General features: G+C 38.0%; 1 protein-coding gene across 1 annotated transcript in view; it reads right to left on the bottom strand.

Annotated features, from left to right (window-relative positions):
- LOC110173772 (potassium voltage-gated channel subfamily D member 3-like) overlaps nucleotides 1-20,698 on the bottom strand; it is a 155,589-nt gene extending 134,891 nt beyond the window's left edge. The window contains exon 1 of the mRNA XM_020939782.2: nucleotides 19,596-20,698. Within this exon, the coding sequence (XP_020795441.1) occupies nucleotides 19,596-20,698 (1,103 nt within the window). The remainder of the gene's footprint in view (nucleotides 1-19,595) is intronic.
- Between the last annotated feature and the right edge of the window lie 245 nt (nucleotides 20,699-20,943).

Here is a 20,943-nt window from a genome sequence, read left to right as displayed (position 1 = left end):
ACTGCACATTGCATCAGGTTTCTGAAGTTGTGTATTGTTTTGTATCATCTTTGTGTATATTTCTATGTAGGAGCATGGGTGACCCAACCATAAGGTCAGTTGGGATAAGGAGAGATTGTTAAATTACTTGCATGCATGGTCATCTATGGTCATGAGCTCTGGGTAATGACCAAAAGGACGAGATCACAGATACCAGCGGCCAAATGAGTTTCCTCCGCAGGGTGGCTGGGCGCTCCCTTTGAGACAGGGTGAGGAGCTCAATCACACGTGAGGAGCTCGGAGTAGAGCTGCTGCTATTCCACGTTGAGAGGAGCCAGCTGAGGTGGCTCGGGCATCTGTTCCGGATGCCTCCTGGGCAGCTCCCTCGGGAGGTGTTCTGGGTATGTCCCACCAGGAGGAGGCCCCAGAGAAGACCCAGGACACGCTGGAGCGAACTATGTCTCTAGACTGGCCTGGGAACACCTTGGGGTCCCCCCGGAGGAGCTGGAGGAAGTGTCTGGGATGAAGGAAGTCTGGGTGTCCCTGCTTAGACTGCTGCCCCTGCGACTCGGCCCCAGATAAGTGGAAGAAAATGGATGGATGCATGGATGACATACATAACCTCTTCAGGCATGTTTTTGATAATACTCTTAAAAAAAAAAAAAGAAAAAAAAAAGGAGGATAAAAGGAAAAGAATAAGATTGCATTTTAGGCAGTCACAGTCTATAGGCTATAGGACTTCATGTTTTATTTTTTTCTGTCTCCACATATTTTACATGTTTTGTCTTTTTTACCTCATATGCAGAAAGCAAATCATTGCAACTGTTTCTAGCAGCATTATGCAGAAATTATGGCCAAATTACTTTATATCTGAATTTAAGTTAAGTTAATTTAAGTTTAACTTGATACAAAATAGGCTTTATTTCTTTGGAGACAAGTCTAAAATTACATCCTGGGAAGTGAAGCCTCTCCTTTACTGACATTCTAAAAGAGGTGACGTGTGCATGGTAAGATAGACACTCTGCTAGCAGCTGCTGTGCTTGGATAAAGGCCTGGTCATTTCATTGAAAAGGAGCAGAGGAACAGTGTGCCCAGGTCATTAAGCTTCCCATCCACTGCAACTTTAATTCCTTTTTAAATGAGTCAAGGTGTTAAATGAACCTGCGTTGGAGCTAAATGAAATTGCAGCACTATCATTAGAAACCTCTCCATTAAAGAATCCTACCCTGGGAATAGGGTCTACAGCTGCCTGGCTTACAAACAAATATCAACATTAGTAAAAACAACTTAACGTAATGACTTCTTATCAATCTAGACCTGGATCATATGGCCATTGCGTATTTGTAGGCATTGTTCTTCACACTGTTAAAGAAGACATATTGTGCTTTTCTATGCTACGTAATTATAATCTATGACACCAGGCGATCATTATGTTATATTTTGGGCATTTTAAATTGCAATATTGTTCTAAAATGACTTAATAAATAGAAATAAGTCATCTGATTTATGTGTTGCCATTAGAATTAGCATTGTGTGTGTTTAAATTTTGTAATACATATATATAACAAAATTTAAGTCCATAATGCTCTACAGTGTTGCATTAAACATATCTACACATCAGATCTGTGGAGAGGCAACCATGTTTTTTTAAGAAATAAAAGCACCTGTAGTGGAATAAACGCAAGAGAGCTATGTTTAATGCTACTGTGGAACATTTTAAGGCAAAGCAATAAAGTCTCTATAGTAAAAAATCTGATAACAAACCCCCCAACAGAAAAGTTATACAATGCACCTTTAATTGTTTGAGCCAACAAGTTAAACAATCTTAAAGGGACAGTCCAGAATTTTGGACATAGGACCTCATTTCCTAGTGATCCAGAGTGTTGGAGACGTGTGGAGACACTTTATTTAAATATTCCATCCAGTCTTTGTATTTGCAGAGGTCGCTGGTGCTCTCCACAAAGCACCAGAAGCAAATCTATTATTACACCAGACTGTCCACGTGAATGTCTGTGTCGACAGAATAATTTTAGAAGTAAAACCAACCTTGAATTTGAAGGATTTATGTCTGAGCAGCAGCAGCGAGTTGTACTTCCTGATAGAAAGTTTGGCAGCGGCGGACTGATATATGAGAAAATAGTCCCTCCACATGCAACAATTTACACGGTGCAAGGTTGGTTTTAGTTTAAACATTATTCTATCAACACAGACATTCACATCAACAGTTTGGTGTAATAACAGATTTGCTATGGGCGCTTTGTGGAGTGGGTAAGACTGCTTTTAGTGGCACGCTAACTGTGGCCACTGACATGCGCTAACCTAGCACCATCGACCTCTGCAAATACAAGGACTTGATGGAATATTTTAAAAAGTGTCTCCTCACGTCTCCAACACTTTGACTCACTAGAAAATGAGGTCCTATGTCCAAAATTCCGGACTGTCCCTTTAAAATTATTTTACGGTTGAAACTAGAAAGTCATAATATAGGTCTACAAGTCATATACAATTAAATCTAAATACAATTAAGCCTACCCAAATTAAGATCAATATTTTTTCAAATACTGCACATTTTTTTCATTCACTGATAAAGCTTGGAATATGATGAATTATGTTCTTTTAGGCTAACCCCAGGAGTCTAGAGAGCAACTATAACATGACTAAAGCGACACCACCACCCCATTCATTTGAACTGAAAGCAGACTGCCACTGTAAACCCCCACAATACACTGCGTCTGACAATTTCTGCAGTGAAAACCCAGCTCACGGCTCCTCAATTATTAACTAAACAATATATGTCAGTCCAGAATTAATTGGCATTTACCACAACAAACAGCATTCAAAAGCATAGCCCCAGTAACAAATGGGCCATTATTGACTGGGGACATAATACAAGAAATGCCAGAGGTAAAAATACACAAAAAACACAATAGAATCATATTTTAACATTATAAAATCGGCTTTCAAGACACTAGAAATCATCTGACATTTTTGCACCTCAGCCAACAGTTGTGGTCTCGGTTCACTAATGGTCTGACCTTTGACTAAAGCTGTGATAATTATGTCAAAAGAGCTTCGGCTGTAATGGTGTGAAAGGCAAGGAGTGATAGAGAATAACACTGAACTAAATTTATCCATTAACCCCAACCTGTGCTTTACTGTTTTTCAATGGCATGTAAAACTGGGAGAAACTGTTTTAAATTTAATTAATCAGAAGTATGGTTGGAGAGAAAAAGTTCAGAGACATTGGTTTAAAATGTTCACATTTGCCTTCGCTCTCTCAGTTACCAGTAACCTTTTCCTCAAAGGTTTGCAGAGTACTTTTTGGTTTCAGTTGCTTTTGTGAAATTTTAAGGGGAGACACTACACTGCTTTGCATTGTTTAACTTTTCGAGTAGAGGGTGCGCCACCTCTTTGTCTCCATGGAGATGGTATCACTTTGTCTGAAATGTTTCACAGTGTGGCATGAAACTTAAACAACTTCCATTCATTCAATTATGGATGTTTTTATTGCTCAAAGAACACGCACGCCTAAAGTCAGCAGGCCAACCTCTGCACAGATCTGACTAGTAGATTTGGATTTTGAATTTTGGAGATTTGAGGAAACAAAAATGCAGGCAGACCCTCCACCAGTTAGTTACACAGTGCACCTTTAAGATAAACAAGTGTGCAGATCAGATGATGAGTTCGTCCTGAGCCACTGAAGCTAACGCCACTCTGCCAACCTGATCAGCATATTCTGGAGGTACTGGAATCTTTGCTGAGATGAGATTCTTAACCAATGCACCACCATGAAGCCCGCTCCATGCCCACCACAGGCTCAGGCCAGTCTGTCTAATAGAAACACATGATGGAGAAGATTGAAAGGAAGCGAGGAAAGGAGCCGAGTATATATAGCCTCTGATTAAGGCAGATATGGGACCATGACCTACATGCATAACAACACTTCTCTCCTCTGCTGCTGGAGAAACCTCCGTCCAAGACCAGGACTCCACAACTGGGAGCTCTCTTCTAATTATGTGCACAGAGTCAGATTTCAATGCACACCTCATTAATACTTCTTTTATTATCGGGTTAATCATGTTTTTAGGTATGAGGTATGAGAAAGTACTGCTGCTATTTGGTGAAACATTCGCCTACCTGTTGTCCAGAAATGAAAAGTATTTCAAAGCATTTGAAGGTTGTATCAGTTGTTGTTTTCTCTGTTCAGAAAATGTAGCAAGCAACAAAATCAGCAACAAAACTTCTGGGTGATTTCTTGTGAGTTTTTGACAGTTTTTGATGCTTTATAATGAATTTGCTCATCAGAGACATTCCTTGTGTTTTGTTTCCTTCCCCTGAGGCGACTGCAGTGCAACTTAAATTTAGAGGTATTAATTTGAAACTTCTTCAGTGGTACATAAATTACACTTCATATTGTTTATGTTCATATATAAATAAGGCATTTTTTGAGAAAAAACTAATTTAGATATTTTGATTACTGTTTGAGTAAACTATAATTGAAAATTGGTATTTTAAAAAATCACCACATTTTGAGTTAAAATTTTAACAAACTGGGCTTACTGGTGGATTGTGTAACTATTCTCGTGGGTGTCTGCTACTTGAAATGTCTTCACCAAGATAGTATTTCCATGTCTGGAAAGTTTCACAGTACAGCCTTAAATGTATCTATCTAACTTTTATTCAAATGCAAGTAATTTCAGTATGATTATATATATATATATATATATATATATATATATATATATATATATATATATATATATATATATATATATATATATATATATATGCACGCCCTTTGAAATAACAATGTATAAACCACATAAATAAAATGATAACATCTTTAGATTTGACCATCATCATCATTTTTTCTTAAAGAGCCCACATTTGGCTATTTTCTTATCTATGTATACTGTTGTTTCCTCATCACAAACAGACCTGGAGTTGTGCTTTGTTTCATTTACACATGTTTAACACACAAATCTTGCATATTTAAGCCTGGCATTTTTGTCTCAAACTGAAATCAGTACAGAAAGTTCTCCACTGTGTTTTAAACTCCATACACCTTCACTAGAATCATTTGGATAATTTCAGAACTGCCTACTAAACAAAAGTTAAAGGGTAGGGTTACTCAAACACAAGTCTGGGTATGTTTTTGATGAGATAACATTATAACATGGCTTAAAGCTCACAGGAGTCAAGTTAGCGTAATATATATACATACTGTACATGAGGCTCCTCTGTCTTTTCGAAGTCATTAGACCTTCTGCAGACAATACAGACCAACTCTGATCATTCCAGTGACTTACCTTCCCCATGCAGCTGATCACCTGTACAGTCATTGAGTCGAAGTTTTAAGCTTGGTTTCAGCTGGTTTCACCCAATGCACCAGAAGATTGTTATAGTTTTTGTGGCCTCTGTGGGAGGTTTCGGGAGAGAAAGAGACAAGATGACTTGAATTTGAATTGTCTAGGTCAAAGCTGTCTTTTATTTGTCTATAGAAACAAACTCATCACCAAAAGAACATTTCTCTTTTTGGACAGAAAACTGTGAAAAGGTGTATGAATAAGGGCTGTAGTCTATTAGTCAACTGAGTCTAAGTTGATCAAAGTTGATTAATTATTTTATTTAGATTTTAGAATTTTATATGGGACAACAGCAGTGAAAGGGAGATATGTAGTAAATTAGCCAATGATTTGGAAGTGAATCATGAATTTAATCTGCATTTGTTTCAGTTTCATAGTGCATAAATAGTTGTTTTTGCATAAACTCTGTGTACTTTTGATCACATATATGGCCAGATTATAGAAAGATACAGAGATATTTTGTAGTTTTCGGGGTCTTTGTCACCCTCTTTGTAGTTGGTTAATCGACAGGTTTAATTGACCACAAATTTCTTTAAATACAGCCCATGTATGAACAGGGATGGAAAGAATATCATAGGACAGGGGTCTCCAACCTTTTTTGTCTGGTGAGCTACCCTTATAAAATGAAAATGTCTGAAAGCTACTCATTTTAGCAGTCGCAAAAAATTTTGTAAATATAAGAGCCATAGATGGGGTACAGTTTGATGCCTTTAAAACATTTACACAACTATTATCCATTTATTAGTGCACAAAGATAGGCACCAGAATGACACATTTACAATGGTAATAGGCATTGAATCAAATCGAATGTTAGTTATTCAGCGCAATACATATGAAGTCCTTTGGTGAGCTACTTGGAAAGGGAGAGTTACTGGTGGCTCCCAAACTACAGGTTGGAGACCCCTGTCATAGGAAAATGTATTTAGTTATAGAATACTGAATACTTTCTTTAAAATGCATTTTGTACCACACTGTCATACATGTTCCAATCAGAGTTCTGTATTCTGAATACTTAGATTACTTTTACCTCGAGTGGCATTTAAATTGGACACAACATAGGATGGAAAACAGCCTTATATTTTGGTTAAAGCATTTCCTATCACTAACTGAAGATTAAAAATAAAAAAATAAAAAATCCCCCCTGCATTTACCACAAGAGCAGATCTGTCTATTTTCTCACTGATTATGTGCAGTTTGAAGCCTAAATTGCATGATCTAATATCATGCACTCTTTTGATTTTAGAAAAGTAACTGTATTCTGAATACAACCAAATCATAAAGCAACTTTACCAGAATACATATTCTCAGTACATGCATTCAGTTACTTCCCAACACTGGGTATGAATTGTGTTAGTTTAGAACAACAATTGTGGAAATAAAGAGTTGCATAGAAACACTAGCACATATAAATACACAAAATATTCTGTGTGGTCCAATGTTTCTCGCCTCTTTAATGGGCGAAGTGAGGTAGATTCAGCACCAGTGCTCTGTGACAGTGGAGTGATTATACAAAGCTCTAGTCCCCAGCCTGCCCCGGACCATTAGCCCTGCTGAGAGGGACCTCAAAGGACCTTCTCCTGTAGACAGCCATTGCATTTTCATTCAGACAACGAAACAACAAAATCTCCACTTCTGTTGCATAGAATTTAAATGGAGCACAATCTGAATAATTTGTCTTACACTTTTTTTTTAGTTGGTTTCAGTATTATCTACATGTAAGGTCTGCAAGTGCTTGGTGTGATAGGTGAGACTGATAACACATGGCCATTGTCAAGAAAGACGGTATGCAGTATGTGGTAAAATCACACTTTATAACAACTACCCCTTAATCAGCCTTAAAGGTGCACTGTGTAACATTTCCAGTGGAGAGTCCATCATCTGATTGTCTCCATGGAAATGTTATTGCTTTCCACAGAATAGATTAAACCTATCTATCACAAGGGAGACAAGCAGGTTACAGCACTACGCTACATTACAATTCAGATCTGTGGACAGTCGCCCATATTCACAGAAGGAATTATTGTATTTTTAAGTGATAGAAACACCCGTAATGAATAAATGCTATATGGATATGTTTAAAGTCATACCATGGAACATTCCAGGCAAAGCAAGAACATCTCCACTGAGACAAGTAGGTAGCGGACCCTTCACCAGAAAAGTTGCACAGTGCACTGTTAATAAAGCATGAAGAAAGACTTAATTTGTAATGAATGTATAATTTATTGACATGGTAGAAAGAATACTTTGACATGAACTGAAATGTATTTTGTAATATATTCCGTTACATGATCCAGTCAGAGTACTCAGAGTATTCTGAATACTTAGAATACTTTTAAGTGGAACTACATAATAGTATATGTAAAATACCTTGAAAAAACATGAGATATAACTATAATTTTTTTGGTATATATGTATTCAGTTCCTTCCCGACATTGCTATTAATAGTTTGTTGAGAATGATTCAGGCTTAATAGCTACTTAATTGAAGGGTTAACATATTAATTAAGCATGAATCATCCTTAAAGAGGGGGAATTACGCAAAATAGATAAAAAAAAAAAAAAAAACGTTCTACAATGTTCTAACTTTGTTGACCCGGCCTCTATTTGAACTCTTCGTGTTTAATAGATGCCTTTTGTTCAGTGGAGATTGCCAATTCCAGGGCTGAAATCATCCAAATGATTCTAGTGAAGGTGTGTGAAGTTTAAAAACACAATGGAGCACTTCCTGTATTACCAAATGACATCACAAGGTGGAAGAGAGTGTTTTTTGTTTGAAAGAAGAACTCAGCCTAAATATGCAGAATTTGTGTGTTAAACATGAGTGAATGAAGCAAAACAAAACACAACTCCAGGTATGTTTATGATCAGGAAATAACATTATAACATAGATCAGAAAATAGCAAAATATGGGCCCTTAAACTAAACTCTACAGGACCAAACCAGGACAGGTGCAGTAGCAGACCCTTAGTATATGCCTGTGAGACTGTCTAGACCTGCATAATGGCTTCCAGTTTTACAAAGCCAATCATTGATGCTTTCTTCTGGCTATTTTCACTGCTATCTTTGAAAATAGTTCAGTTTCAATTTCAATCCTTTGCCAGACTTAACAAGCTCTAGGGTAACTCAGTTTTTAAAGGTATGTTTCTTCTGAGCTCGGGCTTGTTAAAGAGGAAGAAAGCTAGCCCTAATTTGAACTTAACTTTTTGATTTCGCTTTGTAAAAAGAAGCCTCTAGGTAATATTGTAAACAGTAATCCCCAACCTCCCCAAACTCAAAATAAGAGAAAAATAAAGAAAAGTAGAAAGTGCACTGAGTAAGTCTTCTGGTAGGGGGGTCTGATACCTGATTATCTCAGTGGAAATGTTATTGCATTGCTTAGAATGTCCCGCGGTATGGCATTAAACTAATAATACTGTATACAGTATCTCTGGAGATAAGCAGATGACACCATCAGGCCAAGTTACAGGTCAGATCAGTGGAATGTCTAGCTTGCTTAAATACTTTTCAAGGTATTTTTGAGCAATAAAAACACCTGTTATGAACTTTCCCGGCAAAAGCAATACCCAGGGTTCCAACAGTCATGAAAATCCTGGAAAAGTCCTGGAAATTGAAAATGTCATTTTCTAGGCACGGAAAAGTCATGGAATTTCGTAAATTCAATGAAAGTTTTGGGAAATTCATTGAATTTTAGTATCTCTTTCAGGCAACTACAGCGTTCTGTTAAGTTCTCATTATACTTTTATGATTATTTCTGAACGTATGGGCCTTTTGTTTAAAAGAGATGACAATAAATGCACTGACAGTATTTTGAATGTTAAAAAACTATAATCCCAAACCATAAGGTGAGTGGAAAGGGTTAACATTTATATTTAGCCCTAAAAGTATGCAAAAGTCTACACATGTAGGTGGCGTACAGTCATGGTAAATTTATTTTAGGTTATGAAAAAGTCATGTAAAAGTTTTGAAATTTTGTCCGTGAAAAAGAGTAGAAACCCTGAATACCATCTCCATGGAGACAAGCCAGTAGCGTACCCTCCACCGGTAAAGTTACACAATGCATCTTTAAGTTATTAAACTAAGTGTACAAACTATGGGGCAGCACAGTTTTGAAAAAGAGTTCAAATAGCAATTTGAGTTGACGCAATTATCAAATCACAAAGGCAGCAATTTTTATTTTTTTTAAGATAATAGAATGGCTTCAGCAAAAAGATTCAATATTTTTATAGAAAATTCTTGTAACTATAGTTTAGACAGTTCATATTTCAGTTTGCTCTCAAATATTAACTCTCCAATAACTGTCTGAAAAATTGTGATGAATTTTCTTTTTCCAAAATTGTGCAACCCTATTATGAACCCAAAGCCCCAACACAAAAGTTGATTTGCACTGCACCGTTCATTTACAGATCTTTTCTTTTTTCTAATGCAGAAAATTGTGTACATAAGATTTGTGTACACTGCATTATATTCACGTGGTTCACTAAAAGGGCCATGCTTTTCATCTGTGAATCCAACCTATAGCAAAAAAAAAAAGGAACATAACACATAAAATAATACGGCCAAATAGTCTATATGGCAAATTGAGGTGTCATTAACTGTAATCATCTTGCATTATTTGGATACAGCTGCTGGACAAACAGATTTGCACTTTTCTTTTTTTTTTTTAACCTATTCTATCTGGCTGCAAAATAAAATGTCCCAGTAATAATTGGAGAGGTGAGTTGTGTTGAGAGAGCGTCAGATGCGAGGCTGCTGTGTCCTTGGTTGACTGTGGATAGACTCAGAGGGATGTTGTCTATTGTATTCACCATAGTGACCTCCACACTCACAGTCCATTGTTCACAGTTCAGCATTTGCATAAGTTTTTTTTTTTTTTCTCTCTTTTTTGATGTTAGCATTTCTACTCCATTGTGTATGTGCTCCAAATGAGACCTGGAGCGCATAAAATACAGCTCATTCAGCATCGCAACAGGTGAAAGCATGCCAGGGAGGTGATATTGCACAAAAGAATTCATAGAAAACTCTCTTTTAAAGGTGCCCTATATACATGTTCTAGTGTATACCACCTGCTTGCAACAAAACATGAATGATGAGGTTTTATATGTCATCCATACATGTTTGAGTAATTTACCAATCTCTCCTGGGCCATATTTGAACCTAGCCTGATTCATCAGCCTGTTTCACTTTTTATTTCTCTCCAGCGACTAGGTCAGGAATTGGAATATACTAAACAGTTTGCAAGAACCCCGAAAGTTGTAGCCCGCGCACCGGCCAATCATCGAAGAGCTGTGAAGTCATGACGTCAAACTCAAGCGCCTGTCTGTGTCCCTTTTGTGGTACAGCACAACAGTAAACAAAACGGTCGAGATGGATATAAACGAAGCCATACATTCTGTGTTTGTTCCTGAGATTGAGGATTTAAAGACGGAAAAAAGAGAATGTTTGGTGAATTTTATCAAGGGGAAAGATGTTATTGCCCTTCATCCTACGGGATTTGGCACGTTACATACGTCACGACCAAATAGCAGCAATTGGTTAAATAAAAAAAGTACCCACCTATCGTCGAGTGAACGAATCCAAACACTGCGAGGTCAGACAGTTTCCACGAAGTGAAATCGGCTGATGAATCAGGCTAAGCTTAGGGTGCCTAAGTGCCGAAGATGAGACTTAAAACTAGGGGGGACAAGTTTTCTTTGTGGCTGGCCCCAAGCTCTGGAAAGCTCTGCCCCCGCACATCCAAATAGACCCCACAGTGGAGAGTTTTAAGTCTCATCTTAAGACCCACTTTTACTCTCTGGCTTTTAACACCGTGTGAGTTGAGTGGTGCTCTGTGTTTTTTATTTGTTTTACTTATTTACTGCAATTTTATGATTTTTATGGTTTTGCTTTGATTTGATTTTACTGGTTTTATTGTTTTATGACTGGTATGATAAAATTTTAGCAATTCACATTTTTGTTGTCTTCAATTTATTGATCTCTGTGCAGCACTTTGGAAACTGCTTTGTTTGTAAAATGTGCTATATAAATAAAATGAATTTGGAATCTATTTGAATCCAGAAGGGACTGGAATTGGACCACCGAGAGTGAAAAACCTCAGTCCAAACCTGAGACAGTCCAAGCATAGTCACTAACTTGTATCGAAAATGCGAAAGACCTCTCCTCTCCAAAATTCTCATAACATTCATCACAAAATATATAACTTCTTTTACCTGTAAACAGTGTTTGAGTTTGTTTTTGATGTGTCTGACTGGTAAATCTGCCTGTGAATCACACCCTCTGAAATTAGGGAGACAGGATACAGCTCCAGATCAACTTGTTTTTGTAAAGTTGTAGTAGTAGGTTTGTCAACTTTGGTTCTGGCTGGAGGTATTGGAAACCTTGTTATAATGTGGCCTTGTGGAGTCACATGTAACTCCATGTATGTTTAATATCCTGGTGTGGAAGAGTCCATTCAGGCAAAGCAATAACACCACCAAGGAGAGAAAAGTTACATAGTGAACTTTTAATTATAAATCATAATTCTTCCCCCAAAAACTAAAGCCTACATTTATTTTATCACTAAACGTAAAAGCCGGTGAGTCACCTTGAAATATGGTGCATTAAACTGAAATTTGGAAAGCATTAATTGTAGCTTTTGATTACATTCCTGACAAGGCTCTTGATATATAATTGTACAGGTTTTTATAGCTAGGACAATTTTTTTTTACGTATTAGCATTTTTTTCCCCAATACTTTTAAAAGACATTGCCCATTGGCTCATTTTATGCATATATCAAATAATACTATAATACTAAAGTAATTCCAGCCTCTTTGATTTACAAATTGCGGTCATTCAATTTGTGGTTTAGATTATATTGCAATTAATCTTCATTGTTCACTCTACTATATCTTTGCCGTTCCTTACATGCAGTGGTGGAAAGTAATGAGGTACAAAAGTAAAAGTACAATTCTAGGGATAGCTTACTATCTGTATGTTACTTCAGTACATTTTACTTTTACTTCACTATATTTGAGAGCAGGTATCTGTACTTTCTACTCATGTTTTAACTGAAAGTAAAAAGTACTTCTCATATAATTTTAAAGGTTATGTTTACTATGTTTGTAGTAACAGCCTGACTAAAGCTTTTGAGTTTGCGCTTTTGCTTTCAGCAAATACAAATAAATACACAAAATTCATTCAAGAAAAAAATAAGAATTGATTCCAGCTGTTGACCAGAAATTACATTTTAAAATCAATATCATAACATTTAACACTTTAACAAACTAACAAAACTTTGTTAAAATCTGTGTGAAATACTTCTACTTTTCATTCTAAAAATACACTTTAAAATGGTACTTTTACCTAAATGTGCATTGTGCAACTTGTGTGTGTTAAAGTCATACCATGAAACATTCCAGGCAAAGCAATGGACATAAGCAGGTGATGGACCCTCCACCAGAAATGTTGAGCAAAGCAGGTTTAAGAAGATTTTCTATGTGATATTTTCCCTTCTTTTTTTTTCTTTTTTTTTTTTTTTTTTTTCTTGTGTAAGTCTGTAAGTTGACTTGCTGTTTAGTTTCATATTTACCCACACAGCTCCTCACAGTGGGAAGGGGCAAATATCTCAAAGAGGCCGGTTCAGACCATTACTATCTCACTGTGGGTCAAATGAGGTACTGAGCGAGCAGCTGTTCACTCCCATAATATTTAAAAGCAGATGATTATCAAAGCATGATACAACATGATAAAACATTAAAATATTACTGTTGGATCCAGAAAGTCATGAAATCTAAACAGCACTGAATCTAGAGTTGATTAATGAATGAAGTTAAAGCAGTCCCATTGTGCAAAACCAACTTTTTACAGTGTTATAGTTGTTTCCCCTTGCCATTATTCACCTGAAGCCTGTATTTGGAGTGATCTGTGCATGTTTGAATAATCTTTAATATCTTATTTCCAAGACGCCATTTTGTCGTTCAATCCTTGTTTTCACTGCCACCATACACCTACTCCTCTGTGCTCTACATAATTTTTCTTCATTTTTATTTTCTTAATCTGTCATACGAGCAGGATTTGACAGTATAATATAGTCATTTGGTGGATCTGCAGCTATCCATCGAAGGTGGCGACTCTTTGTTGTCATGATTTTTACAAGGATGTCAACTCCTATGGGGCAATGCAGTTTTTTAATTTTGGAAACAGCTGACTTGTTTCTTTTATTAAGTCATTTTAGATGGATATTGCAATTTAAATGTGTAAATTACAACATAATGCTCCACAAGCGTCATAGATTATAGCTATATAAAACAGATACAAGCACATTAGCACAATAGACCTTCTTTAAAAGTGTATTGTGTAATTTTGCTGGTGGAGAGCCCACCACTTACTTGCCTCCATGGATTGTTACTACTTGCCTGGAATATTCCACAGTATGGCATTAGATCATCTACTGTATCTCCATGTAGACAAACATGTGATGCCAGCAAGCCAAGGTCAGCAGGTTTTTCCAAGTTTCCAAAGTATTTTGGAAATAAAAACACTTGTAACTGAATAAATACAAGATTGATTCGTTATCAAACTGTAGGACATTCCAAAGCAAAACTATGCAATGTCTATGAAGGAAAGCGGGTAGCGGACCCTCCACCTGAAAGTTACAGTGCACCTTTAATGAGTTATTTTTTATTTCTTGGCAACTCAGAAGTAGGCGCTCTGATTGGCTGCACTTGAGCGATCCACCCCAGTTTCATTCTGCCGTCTGGGAAAGACTGTTCTAAAACCGTGCACACACCCAAAATTTATATCTGCATATTAACAATGTGCTCAAGGATTTGTGACAGATATGGACGAGTTAGACAGATTTAAAGACCTATTTCCTCCATCTGTGGTGTGAAAAGCAGGTACCTCTGCTTCAATGAAGAGAAAAGCGCACTGTGAATTATTCTAAAACCTGCTGGCTTCAAAGTTGAGTTGCCTGTGAGGAAAGTCAATATGAGCTCCAAGAGTATGATAAAGTTACATGGACTGTAAAAACACAGACTAACTTCCTGGATCAACACATAGTGACATCACAAGGTGGAACAGGAAAGGAGAAAACATGCCAGATTAACCAAACATGCATGAATGAAATTAAATTGTTTTGAAAGAGGAAACAACATCATAGCTATAGACTCAAAATCGTTATAGCATTACGACTCTTTAAAAGGGATTGTTTGAGTCTTTTGACATGAATCTGTATGGCACCCCCGTCACCAGCCTTGTGCATCAACACTGACTTACCCCCTGACAGCTCCCGGTGAGCTGAGTTCCTGCCCAGTTTTAGTGCTGATGAAAGTAGTCCGGCAAGTTGGCTAGGGTCACGAAAATAAAGTGTTTTTCTACTCAAAACAATATGTGTTCATTTTTGTGTACATTTGCATCACAAAACCGCTGTCCACGAAAAAGACAGACCTCATAATCGCTTGGCGCTATTTTCTCTGTGTTCGTATTATTGCACGCTGCCGCCATCTGACAGGCGCGCATGGATCCAACACTTTTTTCAATTGTTTGGCAGTGTTTACGCACTCAGACCGATGACTGTCGCGATGCAAGAGAGCTAACGTGAGAACCCGAGCGATAAGTATATAAGCTTGTCTAAGCTATATAAGAATCTATATAAAAAAATTGAGTGGACTTGTGATGATCCAGGCTGTAGCAACAAAACTCTGTCTGAATCTCCGCACACATTTCACCATTTTCCTGTCACGGACATTGCGCTTAGGCAACTTTGGCTTCTTGCCATAGGCTTCAATGTGGAAACGAAACTGCGGAAGATAACAAAGCTTTGTGTGTGCAGTGCGCAATTCAGCGACAATTACGGCCAGGACAGAGGAAGAAATCTGTTTTGAAGAGCACTGCTGTACCTGCACTTCAGGTAAGAACAAAAAGGTGTCGCTATATATCAAGAATCAGCTAGTAATGCTGTGTACAACAAATCACTCAATGTCATATTATCAGTGAAGCTTCTACAAAACGTAACATTATATGTAGACTGTTATTATTATTGTCAACAACTACGTGGACGTGTGGATGATTCCATGTTTCTATTAGTAGTCCATGCTTCCAGTCACAGTATTGGCTCTATGTTAGCTGTATGCTACTTTCTAAATGACAGGGGTCTAACTCCATCTAATAAATTTCGGCATCAGTATATTCGGGTTCATAAAGATATCCCCTTGGCTCTGACCTGAAGGCAATGTCTTCATCGTAGGTTTTCTAGTCAGACGTGTTGTCGTTAACTTTCTGAGCAGTAAACACAGTGAAACAGGCATGGCTGTCAGATGGCGGCAGCGCGCAGTAATACAGAATGGAGAGAAAACGTGCCAAGCGATTATGAGGTCTGACTTTTTCATGGTTTTGTGATGAAAATGTATCACTCTTTTGAACAAATATTGTTTTGAGAAGAAAAACGCTTTATTTTCGTGACCCCAGCCAACTTGCTGGACTAATTTTGTCAGCACCATAACCGGGCAGGAACTCAGCTCACAGAACGTTGTCAGGGGTAAGTCAGTGTTGATGCGTAGGGTTTTAATGGGGCTTGGGAGAGATCGCTAAATTACGCAAACATGCATGAACAACATCTAAAACCTCTTCACACATTTTTTTTATGAGGGAACAACATTGTATTATGGTAGAAAGCTGAAAATATAATAATTTTGCATAATACCCCCTTTAAATAGCAGTTTTCCATATCCATTTTCAAATCTGTCTCTTTTGTGACTCCAACCTTATATCCAGAAACAGCAGTGTATGACCCATTATGTTTTGATTTTGGTATTTATTACGTTACAACTAACATCCCCCAGCTGTCTCGTGACATGAAAACAAGAATATGGGAACATTCACAACAGTCCTTGATACTTTACTGCCTACAATTTAAGTAGTCTTTTCAATCATTCAACGTTCTGACAGCACAATGAAACAAGAATAAAACTCCCTGAATTGCTTTTGTGTCATCCACTCTTTGTAATGAAAGATACAGCACCATCCATCTAAGGCTACAGAGTGAAAAGTGGCAGGAAGCCATAATAATTCCCATCCACCTCAATAATGGAGAACTTTACTGTGCCAAACTTCAGAAACACTTTCAAGTTCACCCTGCCATTCACAGCAGTATCGTAGAGAGGGCCACGCTGAACGATTAAGAGCCGAGTGGAATCATAATACAGGTGACAGGGGATGAGTCTCATGGGCCCCAGTAAAAAGGACCTGCACTTAAGTATAAGAGCAGTGAATCGCTACCTTCAAACCTACATTTTATATACCTATAGTTTGACATATTACTAAGGTAAATATAGACAATAAGTGATAATACTGAAACTAATTTATGCCACTGACTTGAGCAGAACAACAGCAAATTAAAACCACAAAAACTATTCAAAATGTACAATATTATAAAAAAAAAAATTTAAGTAAAAAAGAGCAATAAATAAACAGCAGAATGTTTAGTAGTCTGCGTCTGTAATGAGTCGTAGAAGTTATAAATTCAACCTTTTAGAGCTTAAATCTTTTAATATCCAAACAAATTCTCAGTTGTGCAAAGACAATGTACACAAGATAAATATTGACTGCCAAAAATATTGTTCCAGCTTTCATATATTGAACGATAAGTCGATATAGTAATTATGTGAGGCCTATATACGTATATCTAACAAATTATAGTCGTGTTTGTTTTTCCAACATCTTCTTGCATATTGATGTTTGGAAACTACATAAGCAACCTGTAGTGATGGGTGGATCTATACAAAATATTGATCTATTCAAACTGACTGAGGTATCAAAAAGTATTGATTCTCATGCAAAAATAGCGCTACTTTTGGTTCATCAATACATTTTCTGAAAAACATTGTTCTGAGTTTGTATACGCAATTGGTTCAAGTTGCGGTCGAGTAATGAAAAGGATACATGCCAAAGTAAAGAATCTTTATAGTAGAGGAATTTCAGTGCATTTTAATACAAAACTCATGCCAGTATCAATATAAATATCACTTGCCACAGTTTTCTTGTTAATAGAACAAAACAAAAATCATTGGTTTTGCCCATCAGTAGCTGAGCACATTCAGACTAATGCTTTCACAAAGTATGCAAAGGGCTGCTTATGTTATTAGGTTCTTTTTTCAGACCAAGAGTTTATTTTCATACCTGACAGTTTCGAATACTCACTAGTGCTCTTCCTCAGAGTGGTCACTTGATGTTGCTGTGATGTGCCCTGTCAGCTGATTTATACAGGTTTTGGCGCTGTCTTCCTACTGGTGGAGACAGGACGACAGCGCCATCTGCAGTCCCACTTCCTCAGGACAGTATCCCAGGTGTGTGAGAGTAAAAAAGCCCCCTCGTCCCGGTTTATAGTCCCATGGGCATGTTTTCGTATTTCGACTGCCTCTTTAATCCAGCGACAGTGTTTGTTTTCGTCTGTCCCAATGATGTTTGCTCCGTCCCAGTCCATATTGTGGTTCTCTCTTTTACAGTGGTCAGAGAGGGACGATTTGAGTTGTTCCTGTTCTGCTTTGTGTTTTGTTGCTCGTTTGCACTCCTTCACTGTTTCCTTCTCGCATTCTGTCCTGTTTTCCTTTTTTCGTGTACTTGAACGCCCTCCATGTTTCCCCGATGTTTGTTTTATTGCAGGTTATTTCTTATATGACATTACATTTATCCTCCGGTTCTATTTTGTCTTTTGGGTGAACGAGTAGATGCAGGTGGCGCTGTCATCTTGCCTCCAACGATAGGAAGACAGCGCCAAAACTTGTATAAATCAGCTGACCGGATACATCACAACAACATCACGTGACCGATCTGAGGAAGACCGCTAGTGAGCAATCGAAACTGTCAGGTATGAAAACAAACTCTTGGTCTGAGAAAAAGAACCTAATAACATAAATAATTGCAAGACCAAATGAACCTCACTGGACTATTTAAAGGGCTCTTTCAAGGCACATTCACTTATTCTCTTACTTACCACTGCCATGAGATTAGACGGATGGAAAACGGTCAGTCTCTACCACCTTCTTCAACCACCATCATTCACGTACTGACCACATTCATACAAAGACAAGGTGGTAAAGTGTCTTGCCCAAGGACACAACAACAGTAGTGGTCTAAGCAGGATCCAGATTGGTGAATAATGCATGTAGCAGCAACTAATTATTATTCTGAAAAATCAGTTTTGTTTTTTGACTGAGTATGTCTTAATTACGTTGAAGTGATTATGTTACAGTTGTTCTATCCCAACAGATACTATTTATGTGTATGAAATTCAGATAATTAAGTATGTTAATTTAGAAAGGAAAAAGAAAATCAGATTGAATCTCTTGTTAAAATGAGAGTAGTAAAAGAGAGCCTCAAGTACATCCAGTCATATATCCCACAAGTTGTTTTCGTAGATGCTCTGAGCCAGTCGTCAAGCCATCACAATTCAAACCATGTTAAACACAAATTGTTACTTGCAAACATTTCCTCCTTCTAACAAAACAACTGAGAGAAATAAATCTTCTGTTGGCTTCTGTTATTTACGCTCCCAGAAACAGGGTCCCACAGTGAAGAGATAATCTGCGTTAGTCACTTTGCCTCAGTCTGTGGTACTAATGTAATAACTGTACATCATAAACAAACCAAAGAGAAGCTGGTAATTTGCAGTTAACCAGAAATAATGCTTGGATTGAGGCTTAACTTCCAAATAATAATATTTAGGGGCTCAGTATTAGTGGCTGTAATTTATGCTTTTGGCATTATTCAATTAGGCTATGAATCTTATGTTAAACTGTCTAGAACAAAACTATTCATATTAGCGAAGAAAGTCATTGAAGGCAGCAAAAAATGAATTTAAAAACATATTAAAACATCTTAAAGGTGCAGTATCCGAGTTTTACTTTCTTAAAAACTTGTAAAACATAATCATCCCAATTGACCACAATGAGTTCTGAAGTGCCTTTCACAACTTTCAGACGCCACAGTGGGACTTTGCTGTCATAGTAAAGCTAACAAACATTAGCATGCTAATAGCGCACTCCCTAATTATCGAAAACACTTTATAATATAGATGCAGAAAGCTTGCAGTGGCTTTTTAGGTACAACTGCTAATACACATTTTAGAGTAAAAGATAATGAGCGCTTTTCTTTTCTTTCTTCTTTTTTTTTTTTTTTTTCAGAACAGTCAATTCTAAATCTTAATTGCTTTTTCACCGCCAGTAAAGTAAGTAACTAAGACGATCACACACATAATGTTGACACTTTTGTACTCACCCCAGTGTTGTCATCGTAACAATGGTGTACCAGAAGGACGCAGGGATGCTGGTGAACTTGCTCGAGCTGGATCCTTTCTCCGCGTAGAACATCACGGTGGCGAAGATGATGATGGCCATAGTCAGCGAAAAGAGGAGGAAACCTAACTCGGACGCACAGCTTTTCAGCGTGTATCCCAAGATCCTCAGACCTTGGGAGTGGCGCGAAAACTTGAAGATTCTGAAAACGCGAAACACCCTTAACGTCACGAATGCGCCACTCACGTCTTCGTTGTTGGTCATCACTAAACCGATGTAGTACGGCAAGATGGCCACCACGTCGATGATACTCATGACGGAGCGCATGAATCGGTATCTGCTCGGTGCCGCAAACAAACGCAACAGGTATTCAACGGTGAAAATCATAACGCAAGCCGTGTCCATGCAAAAGAACGCTACGGTGTACCTCTCGCCGCAAGGCATGTCTTTCTGATGGGGAGTGGAACCACATGGGACAGTCTCGACGACATTGGTGATGACTGACACAGCGATGAAGAAACCGGTGACATAGTAAAAGACAAGAGCCATGGTGGAGGTATGGGGGTTTTCGAAGGCCCGCCACATGGTCTGACGGATGTTCATTTTTGGGAGCTTTGCATCTTTGTTCTCCTCTTGGTCGTCCTGAAGCCTTTCCAAGTTCTCGCGTTTCCGGTCCTTGTACTCTTCGTAGCAACAGTCGCCGATTATTTCTGGAATGATCCCGAAGAAGGTGAGCTCTTCATCGTAGGAGGAGATGCATTCGTGGCGTGGGTAATGGAGTTTGCCGGTCCGGTAGAAGTTCAGAATGCTTCGAAAGACATCAGGGTCACGGTCAAAGAAGTACTCCTTGGTTTCCTCGTTGTAAAAAAAGTCCTTTTCAGAGCTGCCCAATAACGTGTCAGGGTATCGGTCCAGAGTGGTTCTCCAGGTCTGGAATCTGCGTCCACTAACGTTTAGCATGATTAGCTCATCCTGTTTCTTGCTGTTGTCTCTTGGGGCCAGAGGCATGGGGCAACTGGCCACAGGCATCCAGCCTATAGCAGCCGCTCGGGCAAAAGGGAGCCACGCCGCTGCTCCCGTCGCCATGGTGAACCAGTCCTCTTCACCTCAAAGATGGAACAGCTCAAGGCAATGTGACATCTGGAAGAAAATATATGTTAACTATGTTGTAAATTAGTAATAGTGGCTAATAAAGAGGATCATAATTTGGTTCATTGTCATTTACAGTAGCATATAAAATCTGGCTTGATTAGAAGTGCAATTAAACTATTCTCAATGCAAGCTGGCATCAGTAATATGCCTTACTAAAATGTTTATAATAAGACTAACAC

Source organism: Boleophthalmus pectinirostris, unplaced genomic scaffold (genome assembly GCF_026225935.1).
Source record: "Boleophthalmus pectinirostris isolate CB_2022bp ecotype Guang Dong unplaced genomic scaffold, ASM2622593v1 HiC_scaffold_3, whole genome shotgun sequence".
Lineage (NCBI taxonomy): Eukaryota > Metazoa > Chordata > Actinopteri > Gobiiformes > Gobiidae > Boleophthalmus > Boleophthalmus pectinirostris.
The sequence above is the reverse complement of the archived record's forward strand: the minus strand, read 5'-3'. Positions and strand labels throughout refer to the sequence as shown.